At 37.5% G+C, this 21,400-nt stretch overlaps 1 protein-coding gene across 3 annotated transcripts in view; it reads left to right on the top strand.

Annotated features, from left to right (window-relative positions):
* The first annotated feature begins 1,118 nt into the window (after positions 1 to 1,118).
* LOC585886 (glutamine--fructose-6-phosphate aminotransferase [isomerizing] 2) overlaps positions 1,119 to 21,400 on the top strand; it is a 38,495-nt gene continuing 18,213 nt past the window's right edge. Inside the window, exons 1-8 of one of the 3 annotated variants that reach the window (XM_030979318.1) lie at positions 1,119 to 1,252; positions 3,859 to 3,966; positions 7,774 to 7,881; positions 9,688 to 9,693; positions 13,458 to 13,583; positions 14,633 to 14,826; positions 15,364 to 15,511; positions 18,021 to 18,035. In XM_030979318.1, the coding sequence (XP_030835178.1) occupies positions 1,246 to 1,252; positions 3,859 to 3,966; positions 7,774 to 7,881; positions 9,688 to 9,693; positions 13,458 to 13,583; positions 14,633 to 14,826; positions 15,364 to 15,511; positions 18,021 to 18,035 (712 nt within the window). In that variant the 5' untranslated portion in view covers positions 1,119 to 1,245. The remainder of the gene's footprint in view (positions 1,253 to 3,858; positions 3,967 to 7,773; positions 7,882 to 9,687; positions 9,694 to 13,457; positions 13,584 to 14,632; positions 14,827 to 15,363; positions 15,512 to 18,020; positions 18,036 to 21,400) is intronic. The other 2 variants (XM_030979319.1, XM_030979320.1) reach the window with 2 other exon arrangements.

The raw sequence follows: 21,400 nt of genomic DNA on the forward strand, positions 1-21,400 counted from the left end.
TTATAATCAATGGCCTTAAAAATGTACATGTGTAAGAAAGAATGTCCCCCCCCCCTCCTCTTACCCACGATGCTGGTGCCCCTCAATTTCTGTCTGTACCTGGATTTCCGGCTACGCCACTTTGTATGACCACGGGCCCCCTGTCATGATACATGCGGGTATATCGATGTCATTTGCGGGTACCTCAATATTTCGCCTACTTGATCAACAACGGCTGATTAGATGTATTTGACATAATTGTTCACAATTTGTCAATGGTCAATCCTTTTACGCTTCATTATATGAAAATTTCGTCGGTGTCCAAAAGGACAAGTCGTTGTCATTTATGTCACTTTTTTCGTAGTTATCTTGTTCGTGCTATGAAGTTACATTTCATTATTGTGTTATATTTTTTTAATGCTTTTTAGTTTTAAAATCAATAATAAATCAACACAAGGTTCAATGAATGGCAGTACGTAGGTCTATAAAACATATGCTGACTGATCGTAAAGACAAAAGAAACGAACAAACAAATCACATACAACTTGTTTGGATATTTCTCAAAATATGATGGTGAGCTATAAGCCTATTATTTTCATCAAGCACATCATGGGCACATCTTTGTGAGTGTGTGTGTGTGTGTGGGGGCCCACACACACACATTTCGATAAATAAAATGAGACGCATACAGTCTTTAATTTCCATTAAAACAGAATACAGCTTAATGGTTTAAACAAAAACTCCAATTAAGTATACCCTGTCAAAAGTGGGCATGGATAAACAATAGAAGAAGAAATAAGTGAAACAATTTGAGTTGTTTTATTTTTTTAATTTATTTTCATTGATGTAAAACTAGGACACAGATAACCTACCGGTGCAAGTTTCTTACCAATATTATCCGAGAAATTTTAACAACAAATATAATGATGAAATCCGACCATGTAATTTCAGATAATGATGAAATTGTCTAATTTTTCTATGCATAGCTTTCTCATTTCAATGAGAACTGCCACGTACCCAAAATGGGTTTGGACCAGTAGTATGTTTACAAAGGTCTCTGCAAACAGCACAAGTGCACATGTACCTCTACGGCTGCTGTAAAGTGATTTCATTGGTTGACATTTACTGCATCAGAATCTTACGACCAATAGGATCTTCCGTAGCTCGGAGTCTTTCATGACACACCTTCCTGTAATAATCCGTCGTGCTATTGGCAACGGTGGGTTCGCGATCAAGACACCAAAAGACTCCAAATAATCAACCAAGATGTGCGGTAAGTCAAAGCTGTGAATATATTAGTGTTGATTTTTCAGTATTTTAATTCATCGCTTGGTAATGGATGCATCACTATTAGTAAAAATTGTCTCAAAAGGTTATGTCGGTAATTTTCCGAAATGTTTGTGCGCGACCACCATTCGACCCTAACTCCAGGGAGCTCCGACGCCGACGCGCCCCGAAGGCTTCGCGTCGGAGCTCCAGAGCCGAGTCGTACAGGAAAACGATTCATTGAATTTGTTAAAGTGTGAAGAGGTAGTGATTACAACTTTGGCTCTAATTCAGAATCATATCCATACTTTGACCAGTAATATATGTGGGGGGGGGGGGGGAATTACTTCAAAAAGATTAGAAAATTAACACGAAACGGGTCAGAAGCATAACGACAACGTCTTTTATAAATTCATGACCATTAATTATCTGAACAATTGACATTTTGATGAAGATTTAGCTGATTTAATTTTGGTATGTTTGAGTGGGGTATCTCCACGCCAGAGTTACAGGTCAAAGCATGGAGATGATTCTGAATTAGCACCACAATTTTGACTTACAATGTTTTTGGACTCCTCACTCCTCAGTGCATCGTCCCAACCACAATAATTTGAAGAAGTCTTCGAAAAAAGACTGATTTTTTGTCCTAACCTGACGATTCATCCATGTTGCATCGTCGATTCAACATGGCGAAGAGATAGTGTACATGCGTGGAAGCGGCGCAGCAAATAAAAATATTCATGCTATAGAGCGCCATACACTCGAAATTGCTGAATATCAACCTCTAGACCAAATTTCCATCTCTTTCGTTTGTTAGCCTCTTATTGAGGCGAAGAATCACCCTCTTATTGAGGCTAACGAACGAAAGAGACGAAAAATTCGGTCTAATCAACCTTGTGCATATTCAGAATTTTGAGGGAATGGTGCTCTATATCATGAATATTCATATTTTCTGTGCCGCTACCGCGCATTTGTATTTCTCTTCGCCATGTTGAATCAACGAGCGGGTTAGGACGAAGAATCACCCTCTTTCCTATCAAAGACTTCTTCAAATTATAATTTCAAGTGGTTGGACGGATTCCAGCCCAGAGGAGTAAAAAAACATTGTGGTCAAAATTGTATTTACTACCTCTTTACATTTTGAAAAAATGTGACTCAACCTGCTGTTTGAATCGTTTACGTATATGCCGGCTCTGGAGTTTCGATGCCTTTGGCTTCGGCGTCGAAGCTCTTGGAGTTCGGGACTAGTATAAGAATGATATACACTACTATACACGAATTGGCAGTGGAAGCCTGACTGCGTAAAAAAACGGCGCTTGTTCAGAACTGTGACCATAATTTCAACCCGTGACTATGGTGTAGAGATACCCTACTTTAACATACCAAAAATCAACTAAATCCTCAACAATTGTTCAAATAAGGGTCATGATTTATAAGTCGTTATCTTTCTTACCTGCTTCGTGTCAATTTTCTTATCTTTTTTGGAGTGTTTTACTGCTGTGACCATGTCTGGTTCACTGACCATCTTGGGCTCTTTACAGAGACTGAAGTACATTGTACGGGATAATGAAGGGAGGTTAAGCAGTGCAGTTTATGTGTAATTACCAAACACACCGTGCACAGTAACTTCAAGAAAACGGACAGATTAGCTGAAATGAAGTCCTTGTAGTTGATTTACATTGATTTTTGAAGTTATTTCTTAAATTAAATATGAAAATATCTATATTCTTTCCAATCTTTTTTCTTTTAAATCAAACTGTAAAGTTACTTAAGATAAAGATAAACAAAGTCAAAAGCCAAACTTTTCACCAGCTTCCAGTGGAAATCGGCTTGTACAGTCAGCTCCCTCCGAGCTCCCCCTTGTGCGTGCGCTGTGCAGCAAGGGTTACCGTCTGTGTATGGGAAAAATTGACAAATGTAAGTTTGATCGAAGAATTCCCCATACCAGGCACTTATTTCTGTCAAGATTCGATTGTAGATGGTGCAAATTGATAGATGATGGTGATGACTAAATAATTACTAATTAAAGGCAATCCCACCCTTGTAATAAGGTTCATTTGTATGAAAGCAGAAATATTAGATGAATAGAATGGAGTAAGTTTGAAATATAATCAGAACAATATTACTAAGATAATTGTGAATGTTTGGTGAGATCACTAAATAAGTGCAAATCTCAAATTGGCAATTTGGTTTGTGGATTGTGAAGAGGTCACAGACAACTCTCCTGTTCGTCATGTACAAAAAGAGTTGGCCCTCTTCTCTTCTGTCTAACGTCGTACTGGTGTCTGGTAGGGTGAAGCGGGGTAGTGGTCCTGAATGGTAATAGAGGGCGATGTTTGTCCTAGTTTGTGGTTTTAAAGCCCCACTGCACTACTTATAGCTACTTGCGCCCTCTATATAGCAAACAATGCCTAATTGGTTACCATCTGTCCCCCATGATCCCCTTTTTCTTGTGTTAATTGAGAGCTGATTTGACGAGATAACCACCTGGTTGTGACCATGCAGGGAGGTCTAACTAATCCCTCCTGGCCAAACTAGTGCAGAGGAGCTTTAAAGGGTAGCTTTCCAGTGCATGAAAGATGACCTTGTTTTACTGTTTCTAATTATTTACAGGTATATTTGCATACATCAACTTTCTGGTGCCCAAACAGCGAAAGGCAATCCTAGAGCTGCTGATCAATGGCTTGAAGCGGTTGGAGTACAGGGGCTACGACTCTGCAGGTAATGTACAAACATTTGTACAACACATTCTCTGGCAACATTTGCTTTTGTTTTCAATATCCTACACTACATGTAACTGCATTCTAAACGTCAGCCCAAAACTGTTCCTAACTTTAAGCCTAAACCTAACCTAAAACATAATTGCAATCCTAACCCTAAACCAATCCTACATCTATATCTTGATGAAGTTAAATCAAGAGCATAAGCCAGTTCGTAAATATCATCTACGCATGGGCAGATAAAGGTCACTTGTTCCCAAATTGTAAAACCCATCAAGACAAATACTGGTATCATGCTCATGAATCAGTGTTCATTTATGCACCAAAAGTACATTTATCTGATACACAGAGGTGAAAGTATTCTTCTCAAGCGCGAACAAATGTTATTCATGAAGCACCTCCATCACTTCGGCAGTGATTATTCTGAAATGCACGAGTGGGTCGTATCCATCATTGAAAGATCTGTGGATATTTTGGGGTCATGTCTTCCGAAGCTATTTACGAACTTACCTATTGTCTCTGGAGCACTTTTTGGGAGCACCTAGTGAGATCGTTTTTGCTCCTGGCGTAGGTCACTTTGGAGATGGCAGTTTTTCAAATGACCCCAAAATATCCACGGACCCTATAAACATGGAGACGTCCCTTTTTGTGCATTTTAGAACAATCACTTGAAAGTGATGGAGGTGCTTCATTAACCTATTGCCTATGGGAACCGGGTGGCCCCTGTATTAAGCCTATGGCAATGAATGAATTCAGAATTCAACAGGTTAATACCTTTTGTTTGCCCTCTGGAAAAGAATACATCAACCTGTGTATCATAGAATGTACCCCCGGTGGATAAATGAATAACAATTACATAACTGTCATGAACAAGTATCCGGCAGCCATCTTGATGTGTTTTACAGATTTTTTTACAAATGACCTTTATTTGCCAATGAACAGATTGTATCTCTAAAGTGGCTTATTGGCCGCGTCTTCATCATCTTGAGATCGCCAAATAGCCTGCTATTTCTGATTTGGGAAATAATCCCGAAGTTACAAATCGCGTCTTCATCAGCTCGAGATTCGACCTCGAAACTTGAAAATCGACCTTGAGAAATTAGTTCGAGATATTTGCTCAGCATTTGCGCATAGTGCGAGTCTTCGGTCTCCGGACAAATAGCTGGATATTTTGCCAAATAGTAGGATATTTTGCAAACTAATCCAAGATATCTTGGGATGACAATCCTGACCAAATATCCCGCTAATTGCAACTTCGGATAGCTGGATAGTTTAAAATCGGGATAGTTCAAGTAGCGGGATATTTGGCAATCTCGAGCTAGTGGAGACAGGCCTATTGGGGCAGGATATCTTGGATTAGTGAGTCGATACATTGTAAATGAATGATCACCAGTCACATGTTTGTTTACAGTGTATACTGGTAAGGCTTTCAGAGATGCATACCAGTAAATGCACACCCTTGGTGCTATTCAAAGACAAAATACCAGGGAAAATTTTCTCCAATAAGGGTATTAAGGTGACGATGCATACTTTGAACTTGCACATGAGCTTCGGTCATACACTACAAAATGTAGCATGCTGCATGAATATTTCACTCAATTTGGATGAAGAGTGAACAGAAAAATCCTTGGTAGGGGGGGGGGGGTTATAATTTAAATCATTGAAGTGAATTTTCCATGTCCATTTCCTCACAACAGGTAAATATGCCAGTCAATGTGTTTATCATTTCAGAGCGACATACATCATCAAGCACAGCAGCCAATAATTGTACAGTCTCAAACATACTGACATAATATGCTGCCAAAGTGTCAATATTAGTATTAATTGTAGGTGCGGACAGTCAGACATTGATAAATTGTCAACACCTGGCACCACCCTCAAGTTTGCTGATGCAACCTTGAAAACATTTGCCAATTAGTGTGCAGCCTTTATTTTGCAATTACAGATTTTGTGGTGAAAGTTATATAGACGTACATATAAATATTTACATGTGTATGTGTATGTGAACAGTTCATGTACAGTTTTGTAATGTAAATAAATGTAAATTATTCATTTGAATACATGCTTATATATTTCTGTTCCAGTGCTTTCCATCTTGATACTCTTTCCCCATTCTCCTCCTCCTCTCTCTTTCTCTCTCTCTCTTTCTCTCTCTTTCTCTCTCTTCTCTCTCTTTCTCTCTCTTTCTCTTTCTTTCTCTCTCTATCTCTCTCCCTCTCTTTCTCTCTCTTTCTCTCTTTCTCTCTTTCTCTCTCTTTCTCTCTCTTTCTCTCTCTTTCTCTTTCTTCTTCTTTCCCTCTCACCACTACACTCCCTTTCTCTCTTTCTTTCTTCCCTCCCCTCTCTCTCTCTTCCATCGCCCCTTTTTCTGCATATCAAAGCCAGATGTTGTTGGTTGTACTAATTTATTGGCAGCTGTGTATATATAATCAGATCTCTCTACATGTAACATTCTATATTTCATACTTCTCTACAGTGTATGTGAGTATTCAGATCTATACCTTTTTGAACCATGTTGAGCTTATTGGCAAATTACACCAAAATATTCTCTATTTTTGTAATTTTTCCAAATTATATTTCATTATTTTGTTTATTATTCTGTTATGGGTGAGATAGTATCATATGAGGATTAATAGGGTAAGTAGGCCTACAATAGACCTGTTTACTAACATATTCAAATTCCATGCATACTCCTGAAATAAAGGTTGTTCTTGACAACCTTATAGCTTGTCTTAGGCTTCCCCAACTTAGCAACAAGAAGTGTATGCTAAATTCATTCTAAGTATTGTAGTTCATTCATTAGTATCAAGTTATGGAGTAGCTCGTCACTAGATCCCCAAGAAAAAAACATTCATGAATTTGAACATGATAGTAAACCGGCTATTTAATGACCTATTAATCAAGCCATCCACTTCCAGTACATAACATGAGGCTGGAAGTGTTGATGGTTTATATTGGATAATTTATAAAATTTCATGGTTTAATTCGATAACTAATGATTCATAGCCCTAAAAGGTACAAATGTAAGAGGTACAGTGTACATAATGTACATGTACAATCAATAAGGATCAGAGATTTGGAAAAGATCGCTTCCGCATAACCGCATGCACTGAGTAACTTGTATACGCACGGGAGACAGAGAGAGATAGATGGGATTTCATGTACTAAAGGTACTAAGGTACGAGTGCCACCTCTTGGTCGACTAGCCAACACTTGAAATTAATGATAACAGCAGCTACAAAAATATGAGGGAGATACCGGAGATCTATTTTGCTTGATATGACCTGAATTTCTCCTTAGCAATATCCATAAAATTGATATTTGCACTGCCTTGATTTTTACAAGGAATTCCTTTCGTTTAAAATTTGTTTAATTATTGCATTTTGATCTGATATTGGACATAAGTTTGGGATGTTGCACAAGCTGTTTGGGGTTGTGATCACAGCTTTACACTGGGCTATGCCTTGGAAAGGTGTCTGAGGGGTACAGGTCAGCAGGGAAAAAATTAATATTTCTTTTTCGGGGGCTACTTTTCAAGCTTGCCTGCATCAAAATAACATTCTAAAATTTCTATTTCGCGCATTTCGGGGACTATTTCGCCCCGAGCCTCTGTGTATTTTTTTCACTGCAGGTCAGTTATGCTAGTTATGCACATGTGTAAGTCATATTTCTACGACTTATGCACAAATCGAAGATTGCCCAAGTCGACACACTTCACTCAGTCCCGTCAAGGTCACAAGGTTATTAAAGTGTATTTATTTTATTTTTGTTTTATAATCATCTCTTTATTGTTTATTTTGAACAATAGGACTTGCAATTGATGGAGGGAACAAGGAGCCTGATGGTGCCAATGACCGCCCCATCCGCATCATCAAGAAACGAGGCAAGGTGAAGGCTCTGGAAGATGAAATTTTCGGTAAGTCGGGTGCTGGGGTCAGGGGTTAAAGCCCCACTGTCCTACTTTTAGCTACTTGCTCCCTCTATATAGAAAACTTCCCCAATCGGTGCCTGTTGGTCCCCTCTTTTGCTTATGTTAGTTGAGAGCTGAGTTGATGAGATAGCCACCTGTCAATGACCTGGCTGGGTGGTCTAATCCCTTCTGGCCCAGTATTATTGACAGTCTTTAAATTGAAGGGGGTGGGGGAAGAATTCTTGAATTGCCAATGGTGAGCGTAAGGTCTTATTTTCCTTTTCCTTTTTCTTTCAAAAGTGTGAATTAAACCTTTCCTATCTCACTTGTTTATTGGCATTTTTCCAGTTACCTTAAAGTGCTGTTTATGCTTAGAATATTGCGAAAAAACAAAGACAAATCTGAACTGTTGAATGATCAAAATTAGAGATCATATTCACAACATGACAGAATTGCAATTCACACTTCACAAAGTGGGTCCATACATCTTGATACAGGAAATTATCGTTAAAATGATACTCAGTATATATTATTTAAATAAGAATAATTATTGGAAGAAAAATTGACTATTTCTAGCTGTTCTGCTTTGAAATGTGTCCTTTATTTTATGACTTATTATTTTCCTTTTGGACTTTTGCCTTGACCTGTTGCCCTGAGATCTTTGGAGTGAAAATATGTGATAATATATGAATGGCCTATCTTCGCTCCAGTGATCTCAAGGCAGCAGACAGCAAGAAACTGTATGAATAATCACTTGGCTTGAGAAAGTCCACAAGAGTGTGGATAAAAGCTCGCCTACTTATTTTAAGGTTGGTAGAAGCTTAAACTACATGTTATGACTACCCCAACTATTAAATGAAAGTTTTCTGTATCATGAAACATAGTATTTTCCTATTATTTTGCGTAGAAATACAATCTTGTGTTTTTCATTTAATTGTATTTCTTCATTTATTTGATATACATGTATCATTGTGCACAGGCATACGTTCACATTCGCACCTGCAGTCCGTATTCTTGCAATGGTCAATTTTGAAGGATTTGACACAAAATGGCCTTTAGCCACTTCAAAACAAATTCACCCTCTTATTTCATTACACATCTTATGGGTATTGTCACTTGTTAGTCTTTTTGTCTTTACATTTCAACACAAGCAAGCTTGAAATTAAATGACCTGTTCAATAAAAAGTAGTCTGATATGGTTTGGTATGGTTGAGTGGGAATTTAAAAAAAAAAAAAAATTTGTGGGGGGGGGGGGGGTGATCTACCATCTCAAGAGAATTTACTTTTTATCCCCTAGTCCCTAGTACTTAGATCATATGGTAACATACAACACCTGAATGTAGAAGTAGTAGGAGTAGTAGTAGTAGCAGCAGTGTAGTAGTAGTAGTAGTAGTAGTAGTAGTAGTAGTAGTAGTAGTAGTAGTGGTAGTGGTATCGGTAGTAGTAGTAGTAGCAGTAGTGGTAGTAGTAGTAGTAGTAGTAGTAGTAGTAGTAGTAGTAGTAGCAGTAGTAGTAGTAGTAGTAGTAGTAGTAGTAGTAGTAGTAGTAGTAGTAGTAGCGGTAGTGGTAGTAGTAGTAGTAGTAGTAGTAGTAGTAAAGTTCTATATATTTTACAATTAAATCGAACATTTCATTTGATTTAATTTCAACATTTGATTGACGCTTTTATTGTGAAATATTCGATAAACAAAAATATTATTTCTGAAATATTTGCAATTTGTCTTGATACATTGTTTCTCTCACTTTTCACTCACTTGTATCTCTCCTTTCACCCTAATTCCCGACTATCTTAACACGGAATACACAATATAGTCACAGGTAGTACAAAGAGTATTGTTTGCATGAGTAGCACCAGTCACACCCGTGAGACCGACTCCAGAATCTTAGGCTTTCTTGGAGTAATTTCATTTTGTAAAGAAATTTCTGCTTGCACCAAGTTTAAAGTAAAGATTGCGTGCTCGATCTTGTAAGCTCGCCTAACGTCCGGATGGCGGACTGATGAATGTTAGTAGATCAGACTCTGGAGAGCTGTGCCATGGACCCGGGATGGCCTGGTGGTAGAGTCGCTGCTTGGCAAGAAGTGGATCGCCGGTTCATATCCCGCTGGTTCCAAGATTTCCTGTGATGTGACTTTTATTACAAGATCGAGCATGCAATCTTTATCTTCTGGGTGCAAGCTGAAATTCCTTTACAAAAATTTTACTTTACTCCTATTAAATGGAGTCGATCTGGAGTCAGTTTTGCAGTGTGATTAATGTTTTTTTGATGCCTCTTGTGAAATTACATGCATGAGTGTATCAATGTCTGTTCTACATGTTTGTGAATTGTGTTCTTGGAGACTGGGAATTCACTTTGTTTTGTTTTTTGTTTGATGGTGATCTTTAAAGAAGTTAAATGAGTGTAAGAGTTTCCCCTGAAATTAAAGAAAGGAAGATCAGAAATATGATTGGAAATACATACAGTAGGAAAGGAACATGATATTACATGTTGAGAGTCAGGCAGGAGGGCATTAAATCACTTCACTGGCTCCATAATCTACATTTGCCACTCTCCACCCAGGTGTAAATGGGTACCTGGTATGCTTGAGAGCTATTTACTTTGGCAGCTCGGCAACAACCAGGGTCAGGCCTTAAAATTCAATATTTTTAGGGCAAGGCCACTTTTCTGAAGGGCACATTCCTATAGTACAGCACAAATAGGAAGAATTGGAAAGGGCACAACAAATCTCCAAGGCCAATGAGAGGGGCATTGAGGCCAATCAAAAGGGCATCTACGGCCATGGCCTTGGTGGCCTTGGATTAATTTAAGCCTTGCAGGGTGATATGTGTATTAAAAGCGCCATGAGCGTCAGAGCCTGCTTTTGATGATTAACTTACTCTGTATATTTCATATGTATTTTAATTTGTAGGTTTATTTGCACTTTTTTGTTTTGTTTAATATGTAATTGTTTATCATTGTATTTCGTTTGTTATAGCGCTTAGAGACTTCGATGGTAAGCGCTTTATAAGCATCGTTTTTGTACAAGTCAATATTATTATTATTTATTATATTGACCCACACCCAGGGCTCAAATTAATTTTTTGTTCACTGGGGCTCTTCCAAAAAACAAAGCCCCTGTGAGCCTTCTCACAGGAGCTCTTTTAGTACTGAAGGGGGCTCTTTTTTAATACAAATTTCCATTGAATTGGTTCCCATAATACTCCTAAATTCTTTGCTATTTCATCATAACTATTAATCTAATTCGGCATTTTCCCTCTTTACAACTTTTACAAGTTACATAGGGGTTTCATCCAGTGATGACATTCTCTCCATTTCTTGCCATCCTCCTAATCATACAGAGCAACATTATTACCCTTTTCTTTAGTCTTTACTATATCCTACCACAACACCTTTGGTTGTACTCTTCTTCTCAATATCGATTTACTGGTCGAGGCTCATTATTTGCTCGTCTTATGGGATCACCAGATTTCAGAGGATTCATGTTTTTCACAACAAAAAACTTCTTAATGTTTTGGTCGTTGCGCAATTGCTTCTAGCTCCAGCAGATATGGGGCAGCAGCGTGCACAGTCTGCACACCGGTACTTCCGGCGCAGTATAGCTGATGATGAAGGTCGCACTGCACTGCGAGCTTCCGTTGTTTGTATCGGTAATACAGTCACAGAGATTCCATTTTCATTGGTTTAAGGTTTGAAAGTTGAAACTCAATATTGTGTGAAAGTTATAACAGAAAAGATAATCTTTATTTTATAATTCCACGGGGGCGATTTTTAATTTTGCAATCGCCCCTGTGAGCAATATGACGGAGGCGAATCGCCCCCAAGTATTTTGAGCCTTGCCCACACCATGTATTCTCAAAAGAGGTTAAGATTAACAGTAATTCTTTCTAAGTGGCCACTTTTCAATATTAAAGCCCATATGCCCTCCATGTGGGATAGAGGGATAGAGAGAAAGAGACAGGGAGACAGAGAGAGAGCGAGACAGACAGAGAGAGAGAGAGAAGGGATATTTAATGGTGTACATTATACAAAATGTGGTATCTAATTAATCTACCTGTACATGACTGTACCCTATATTGGTAGTGGGTCTTCATTACAGTTACTTGGATAAGGGTTTATGGAAGAGGGAATTTATACTCCATATTTATGTCCATCATTGATTGAATATTTCATAACAACAGTTACGTGTATTTCATAATTGTGATTCATGTGGTTTAGGGACATTTCACAGTCATGTACATTGTAACTTTCCAGTCATTTATTACACAAAATACAGGTTTATTGTGCAACTACCAGTATTCAGTGTTATGATTCATAGCCCTAACATGTATAAATGTATAAGAGGTACATATACATGCATGTTCTGTATGTCACTGTAATGAATATGACAGAATTGTGCATGTTTGTATGATGACTGGTTGTGCATGTTCCCAGGGTTCCACATTAGCAGCACTTGCACAAAATACACGTATGCCTCATATTAATCAAGTGATCCATTGCAGCATGACAGAGGAATGATTTCATCTGCATATTTCCATCAAATGATTTTCAGCAATTTGAACATAAATTTGAACATCATCTTCATTTTGGTTGTTACTATAAATGAAATATGAATGCTGAGTACATCTCAAAGTGTATTTGCATGCAGTTATGTGCAGGAACACAGGATATTGGCTCTTAACCGATTGCCTAAGGGAACCATGTGGTCGTAGTCCATGTGTTAACTCTATTGGAAAGAGAAAATTTTGTAGTCAAGGGGTTTAATAAGAGACAAAAAAGGTGTTTAATAACTCTGTGTTATTGATGAGAGTCAATAATGCTGTTCTGCCTCCGAGCTGACAATATGCGTACTTGTTTTTATCTCTGTGGCCCTTATATTGCACATGTGACTATGAGAATGCTATCTGTCTTTTGTGCATGTGTGCCTATGCACGCATGCTCCTTGCAAGAACTGCCATTAACAATACACGAACATTCCTCTTAAAGGTAAAGACCAGTTTTGGAAACGCCCCCCTCTCAAAAAAAGAAAAAAGAAAAGAAAAGAAATGGAAGCTCTTATTACCAATCATGTGAAAGAATATGTTTTGACTAATACGTGATCATACAAATTTTGCAGAGAAACCGCCTACTAATTGATATATTTGGTAAATTATTATATCTATTTGGACCTTATAGATAAACGCACGTGAGTGAAGTCCCATATACATCTTTCTGTGTACAGTGCTTGTAACTTTACCAAGACTAGGCCAAATTTCTTATCATTTTGATTATTCCAGAACCTTGCAATACACACCAATACTTATATGCTAAATGATGAACCTTTTCTGATCGATTCACACCATTTCTTTCACAATGCAATTGCATGACCAGAACTCAACTTTATCTTTAAGGCCTTCTTGCTTGCAGCAGACTAATTCTAACAGATAAACCTCCTACTTTATGTAACAGTGAATACACACAGCTTCCCCCTCCCCTGTCTCTCTCTTTCTCTTTCTCTCTTTCTCTTTCTCTCTCTGTTTTTCCTTCCTATCAAAATGTGCAAAAAATTACTGAATTTAAATCTTGTTTATCCTCTCACTTTGTAGTTCAAGAGGACCTGGACTTTGACCTCGAGTACGACACCCACTGCGGCATAGCCCACACCCGATGGGCCACTCACGGCGTCCCCAACGAAGTCAACAGCCATCCACAGAGATCTGATGAGGAAAATGGTGAGAAATCTCTATACACACATCCTGTATGATGGCCGGGGTGTCCAAAGTTCATGCAGAATTAAAAAAAAAAATTAGCAATAATAATAGCTCACATTTATAATGCGGCTAATACTTTGTTTGTAGGGGCAGTACATATTATTACCCCGGTCATTGGATACAGGCTTACCCGCACACAATGTATGCACATTCTCCACTCCCCGGGAAGCATTCCGGCCAGTCACCATTTTACAAGCTCCACTTGCTCATCCAACCCCATTAACTTTCGCATCCTACCTTTTAACACCTGGGTGGAGAGTGGCAAACGTAGATTAACGTCTTGCCAAAGGACATTAGTACTGCGGCGGGACTCGAACCCTGTACCTTGCGATCTGCAGTCGGGTGACTTATCCACTTGACCACGACACCTGCGATAATGCTATTCGATCCATCATTTCACATATTCTACATAAAATCATTCAGTTCAATTACTACCTGTAGGACAGCATAATCTTTAGACTTCAATAAGTACAACAATCCTTAATTACTTGCTTAGTTACTAATTACCTACTACTTACCTTGTAGTACTTACAATACAATACAATAAAGTCACTTCTATAGCGTTCTTACAAACTAACTGTTGTTTCACACTCACAGCGCTTTTAATACATAACTGTTTTTCAAAGAATATGTTGTTGATCATGGTCGAAGAGGAGAGTTTTGAGACATTTTCGGAAGACATCCAGCAAAGGTGATAATCAAATATAACGTGAAAGCTCATTCCAGAGTCTAAGAGCACATGCATGGAAAGCATTGTCCCCAGCTTTGGTGTATGTTAGAGGAACGTGTAGCAGGGTGCTGTCAGTACGAGAGCGAAGGGCAGGGCGAGCAGATTGGTAGGGTAAGATAGAGAGTTGAGATACACTGGAGCTTTTTTTGGGATGCACTTGTAGACAACCGTCTGGATCTTGAACACAATGCGTTGCTTGATTGGAAGCCAATGTACTAACTTGCCTATTTACTTCCCATATATTATAAACTTACATAATTACTTTATTTATTTATTTCAGAGTTTGTTGTCGTCCACAATGGCATTATCACAAACTACAAGGACATCAAGAAGCTGCTCGAGAGCAAGAACATGGTCTTTGAGTCTGATACAGACACCGAGATCATCGCCAAGCTCATCAAGTATCTCTACGACAACCGTGAAGACGACAAAATCACCTTCAGAGAGCTCGTAGAATCCGTCATCCTACAACTGGTATGCGAACATCAGTGTGTTTTGTTAGACAATTTATACCATTCCATTTCAAATAACCTGTCAGTGGAGGTTCATTTTTGTCGAATTTTGGTATCTGCTCTTTTGATTAAAGGCATTTTAATAATGTTTCCAGTTTTACAAATCTGAGATGCATGGCCCTACGTGTTCTCAGTATCTGTGATATTGTGTAATATTGAACCCCCCCAACAAAAAAATTGCATTTCAAAATGACCATGAAGTGCTTCAAAAAAGTAAAAATCTTTGAGTGACCGGTTTTACCATACTCATTTTCCCCAATAGACTAGTGTTATAAAAACCGTTTGGAAAACATAAAAAAATTTGATTTTGATATCCAATCATAAATATCTTGATAGTCAGACAGGCAATCTTTCTCTCTCTGTTTTCTCCCCCCCCCCTTTCTCTCCCTCTCTGTCTCACTCACTCTCTCTCTCTCTCTCTTTATTTCTCTTCCCCCTCCCTCCCTCTCTGCCCCACTCTCTCTCTCTCTGCCTCACCCACCCTCTTTCTCTCTCGTAGGAAGGTGCCTTTGCCCTTGCGTTCAAGAGCAAGAGGTTCCCCGGTGAATGCGTGGCGACCCGTCGTGGAAGTCCCCTCCTCATCGGAATCAAGACCAAGACCAAACTGGCCAGCAACTATGTTCCTATTCTCTACAAAGACAGCAGAGGTAAGAAATCCTGTTCACTGATTGGTCAACATGGCATCATGTGAGTGCGTCATAGAAAAATTGTTATTATTATTATTTTTATGAAGGTTAGTTTGAAAAATATAAAACAAATATATCATGCACTATTTTAAGCCACTAGTGAAATTATGGATTCCTCGGCGACAGAAATAGTGCTATTCCTGCCACCTCGATCCATAATTTCAACTCAGTAGAGCCTTTCAGCGCATTGTATATCTATTTACTATGAATGGGTGAATAGTAACAATGGGTTGAATAGTAATATTGGGGTGAATAGTAAATAAAAAGAATGGAGAAACATTTTTTACTTCAATTTATTCCCTCTAAAAGTGTTGCCCTTAAAGCCCATTATCAGACCTGCCAACCAGTACGATTTAGTCGTATTTAGTACGATTTTTAGAAGCAAATACGATTTTCAAAAAAAACAAAAAACAATATATTTTTTTTTTTTTTTTTTTTTTTTAATATATTTTTTTGGTGGTATTTTTTGTGTGTGTGTGTGTGCCATTTTCAATGGCAAAATGCCCATTCTGTCCTATTAAGTATCCTAAAAGCATCTCACATCGGCAATTTGTGGATGTTCATTGGTTCATCGAACACACCAGTCATGATGAATCATGCATTTTTTCCTGTATGTAGGAACTGTAAGAGGCATTGATCCGCCTAACAGTCTGTGTTTATTTTTAAGAATACAAATTTTGTCAGTAAAATGCAACTTTTGGGATTAAAGAATACAGTTTTTTCGAACTCCAGAGGTTGGCAGGTCTGCATTATAGGTGATCTTGAATTCTGGATTATGAACCAAAATTTTGTGGAAAACTGTCCGAAAACGAAGCATCTGAAAAACCTGTATCGATTAGGGTGTTTTCTTTTAGTGTACATGTTTTGCTTGCAAGGTGATGTTTATCACTCTCAAGCATGTGTAGCAGGGGATACCTATGTAACCGTAAAACTAGAAACTTTCCAAATGTTATAACCCATTCAGACACAAATTAGTGGAATCACAACTGATACAGCACTAAATTTGTTGCAATAAAAAGACCTTGTAGTGAAAATTGCCCATGTTTACCTCGTTTTGCGATAGTCTTTGGTTTTACTTTTTTTTTAATTGTCCCCTGGTGTTGCATATCAATTGAATAAAAGTATTTCTATTATATCCATTGAAAAATGTCTGATGACTTGTGGTGCCACGGTGTGTGCAGTGATAATTGAATGTATGACATATATATGATTGCTTTCAATATTTGCCAATTTTCTAGTATTCCATAACCAAGTAAATAACTTTATCACACTATATGCATGCTGAATGGGTGGAATGCTATTATTTTAACATTACCTGTTCCTTATATATAGCGCTTTACCATTAACTGACCAAACAGAGCTTACAGTATTATTATTGTCCCGGTCACTGGTTGGTTGCAAAGTACTATTCTGGACATTTAGGGTACATTCTCCACTCCCTGGGGAGCATTCCAGCTAGTCACCTGCAGTATCTTCACTGTCGTCTTTACATCTCCCTAATTTGTTGATGCCATAATTACATGATGCATATGACTGGTCAATATTGTTGAAATGATATTGAGTGCTTAGATAAATATTGCAAATGGGACAGAGAATAAAGATTTCCTACTAAAATATCAAAAGCGAAAAAAAAGAAGGAAATGATAAATAAAAAATGAAATGAGTTAATGGAAAAAAAAGAAATTAAAATAATAACAATAATAATGCACATGGGAATTTCACACTCATCTTGTTGTAATCTTAAAGGTAATACAAAGTTTTGGTAAATTTTGAAAATTGGCTGGATAGTGATTCCTTACAATTTTGATATATTTGGATGCCCGTGCGGATGTATTATAAGCACTAAAAAAATTAGCCCATAAAACACTTCTGCTTTCGAGATAAATTGAATATCAAAATTTACCGGGAGCACCGGTAAATTTTGATAAATTTCAAATAGCGCCTACGGCCATACAATGATAGCTGTGACTATGAAAATTTCAGAATATGCAGTTTTGATATATAATTTCCAAACGGGATTAGCCAATCGGTCAGTTTGGCTCCAGAAACATTGTTTTATAGCTAAATCAATTTATTGACCTTGAGAGGGAGCTATACAACTTAAAGAGTTTATTATTTATAATTTCATCACTTTAGACTCGATTTCACCATCGACAATGATCACTGAATATGTAGGATCACTTATGCTTCCAATATGTTCATTTGAACCAAATTCATGACCCCATACCAAAACTTTGCATTACCTTTAAATTTCTTTTTATTTTTGTCTGTTTTGTTTTCTTCATTTTCTAATGTACCTGCAACTTTCAGTTATCTGTTCATGCTACTATACTATTTGTTTTATGAGCTTGTAGAATATACAATTATTTTATAATGAGATGCATTTTTCTATCTTGTGGATGGTTTTTATACATTTTTTCAATTGAAATTTCATAGTCCTTTCATTTCGTTCTGAATTTTATTTCGGTAGATAATGTGGAGAAAGGTTGGTATGCATTTATTGCTTTATTTCATTTTTAAAAAAATCCTTTATTCAAAATTCTATCATATTATTATTGGAGATATAGCTTGGCTTCTGTCTTAAAGGCTGTTCAGACCGGCAGAGAAAGCACGGTCTAGCGCGCGCTATCTCTGCGGTGTGGAAGGTACAACGTCGTTTCGGTCCGCCCAACAGCGAGCCACGGCGAGCCAAAACGGCGTGCCACTGGAGCACCTCTTGGGGGTGGTCCACGAGAGATAGCTAGAAAAAAGGGGGTGCTACGATAGACCGCGCTATCTCATTGCGGTGTGAACAGCCTCTTTGTTTAATAATTTCCAATTACATGTAGAAAGTCGATGGGATATACATGTAAATCATGACTCATGCTTCTAGAAAGTTTGAACTCATGCTCTAAAACCTCCTACTGATCTTCGAACCTTATACATTCACTTTTCATCCCATTCTCCTGCTCTAGGAATACTAGGCCCTGTTTCATAAAACTTGATATCAATAACAAGTTACAAGCTACTGTTATAAGCTACTGAAATCATGGCATCTGATTGGCTGAGAGCAAACTTGATATTAATAACAAGTTACAAGCTACTGTTATAAGCTACTGAAATCATGGCATCTGATGGCTGAGAGCAAACTTGATATCAATAACAAGTTACAAGCTACTGTTATAAGCTACTGAAATCATGGCATCTGATTGGCTGAGAGCAAACTTGATATCAATAACAAGTTACAAGCTACTGTTATAAGCTACTGAAATCATGGCATCTGATTGGCTGAGAGCAAACTTGATATCAATAACAAGTTACAAGCTACTGTTATAAGCTACTGAAATCATGGCATCTGATTGGCTGAGAGCAAACTTGATATCAATAACAAGTTACAAGCTACTGTTATAAGCTACTGAAATCATGGCATCTGATTGGCTGAGAGCAAACTTGTTATCAATAACAAGTTACAAGCTACTGTTATAAGCTACTGAAATCATGGCATCTGATTGGCTGAGAGCAAACTTGTCATAGAAATTTAGCAGTTGTTATAGGTAACAAGTTTTATGAAACGGGCCCCTGTAACTTTTGTTGCTCATCCTGTGTCGACACTCCCTCTCTCAGATACTGCACTATTACACAACTACATGTATTCTGATTAATAATTTTACAAAAATTACTGTTATAGTAAGTCAACAACTAATCCTCTTTGTAAGGACAATTCGTTTGTAAGGACAACTCGTTTGTAAGGACAATTCGTTTGTAATTCTACCCATATCCAATGTATATACAATAAAACACAGTCTACTTGACTCCCCCCCCCCCCTCCCCCCAAAATTATTGTTCATGAGCTGTTCCATATATTCACAACATCAAAACGAATCGTCTTGCTTTCTCTTTCCTGTCTCATAAATTTGGTACTTCTTTAGTCGTGAGAAACTTCCCTCATACATTTGATGAATGAAGAGGCATCGCATGCGTATGAAAAGCATCTACTTTTCAAATAAATTAGTGGACGTTTTCATAGAAATCAGTTAATCATGGAGGGTGTTGTGTGTTTGTTTGTTTTTTTATTATTTTTTTAAAAACTTTACTTTGGGATCAGTGCTTTTAAATGTTATTACATAAATTTCTATGTTCTGGAAAATATAACTCGGATTCCGATTTGCCAACTAACTTGATAATAACAAAATATGATATGATATTCCATTTTACATGTGGTAGTGGCTATAATATCACATGTTCGTTTAATTCTGGTAGATATTTAGTTATTCCCAAACTGACCTTATGGTTGTGCATTGTGGAATAGTATTATTTCCTCTCTCTCTCTCTCTCTCTCTCTTTCTCTCTCTCTCTCTTTCTTTCTCTCCCCTTCTCTCTCCTCCCCTCTATCTCTTCCTCACTCTTCCCTCTCTTGTCCTCACTCTCCCTCCTCTTTGCCCATCCTTACTCTTCATAGCTTTGTTTTCGTCTCTATTCTCTCTGTCTGTTCTGTTTCTCCTCTATAATATTTGTATCAGTTTCAATTTCCCTTATACACATTTAATATTAATAATGATAATACTCAGTTTTTATATAGCGCTTATTAGAATCACTAAGCGCTTCCGAACTTGGAGATTATTTCCTCGGCTTTACATGTGCTATATTTCAACTTTTTCTTTGTTCTCAAATGTAAATATATAGAGATGCTTAGCCAGCATTAGAGTGATAAGTTTAGATTTTAGAAGATTCCTATCTTTGTACGAAATTTATGAAAATCAACTTTTGCTTTGTTCTCAATTATATATATATATATATATATATATATATATAGAGATGATTAGCCAGGTCTTCAGTATTAGAGTGATACGTTTACCGGTAGATTTTTAGAAGATTCCTATCATTGTTCCGAAAATACGATGTTAGCTTGCCCATTTAAGGCATTAGATTTTCATTGTAAATGTATGAAAGCTAGCTCCTGTACATTTTTTATTCGCAATTTTGCTGAAGAAAATTGATCTATGACAGAAAAAAAAAAAAAAAAAAAAAAAAGAAAAGAAAAGAAAAAAAAAAATATTGTGGAATTTCAGTCACATGTCTGTATCCAGCGTAGCTGAAAGTGTTTGCTTGTTCACTATTCATATCACAATATGTACAGCAATTCACTTCAGGTAGCCGTAGGAATCCTCCATCTGTAGAATAGGCCAGAATGTAGAATGTGTAGATTTTAGAGCAATACTGAACTGATGGACTCTCTGCCGCAACACACTGTTTTTTGCACAGCGCCAACTCTAGGTCAGAATTTTCAAAAAATGGCTTCGAGAAAATTCCCCCAAATGACCCTTAAAAATGGGTATGGGTTTCGAGGCTTGAGCGGCACACCCCTGTACAAAACCAATTCCGAGTACCTCCTCCCGGGGAGTTTTGGCCATAAATGATGTCATTAAATTAAATATTGCCCTCTGGTGATAAGTTATTTTCAAAAGCTTTAACTTCCTTTAATATTCCTGCTTTTGTTCAAATTTTCACCAATTTTATACAAATCTTTTAAACTTTGAAATAAAAGTAACTTATTTTGAAGGTTTTGGCTCTATTTAAAGAGAAGGTTGAGTTCTGGGAAGAGGTGAAAAATAATTTGTTAGCGTTATCATTCTTTTCATGCAAGTGTGGCAGAACATCAGATAAGACATGTTCTCTGAAATGCATGGCTCTTCAAATGCCTTCATATTCTAAATATGTCATGTAACATCGTACAAATCCGGGTAGGATTTTAACCCCATGTGTTTGTGTAGTCCCATATACATCTTTCTGTGTACAGTGTTTGTAACTTTACCAAGACTTGGCCAAATTTCTTATCATTTTGATGATTCCAGAACCTTGCAATGCACACAA

This window comes from Strongylocentrotus purpuratus, unplaced genomic scaffold (assembly GCF_000002235.5).
Source record: "Strongylocentrotus purpuratus isolate Spur 01 unplaced genomic scaffold, Spur_5.0 spur5_scaffold_10, whole genome shotgun sequence".
Taxonomy (NCBI): Eukaryota; Metazoa; Echinodermata; class Echinoidea; order Camarodonta; family Strongylocentrotidae; genus Strongylocentrotus; species Strongylocentrotus purpuratus.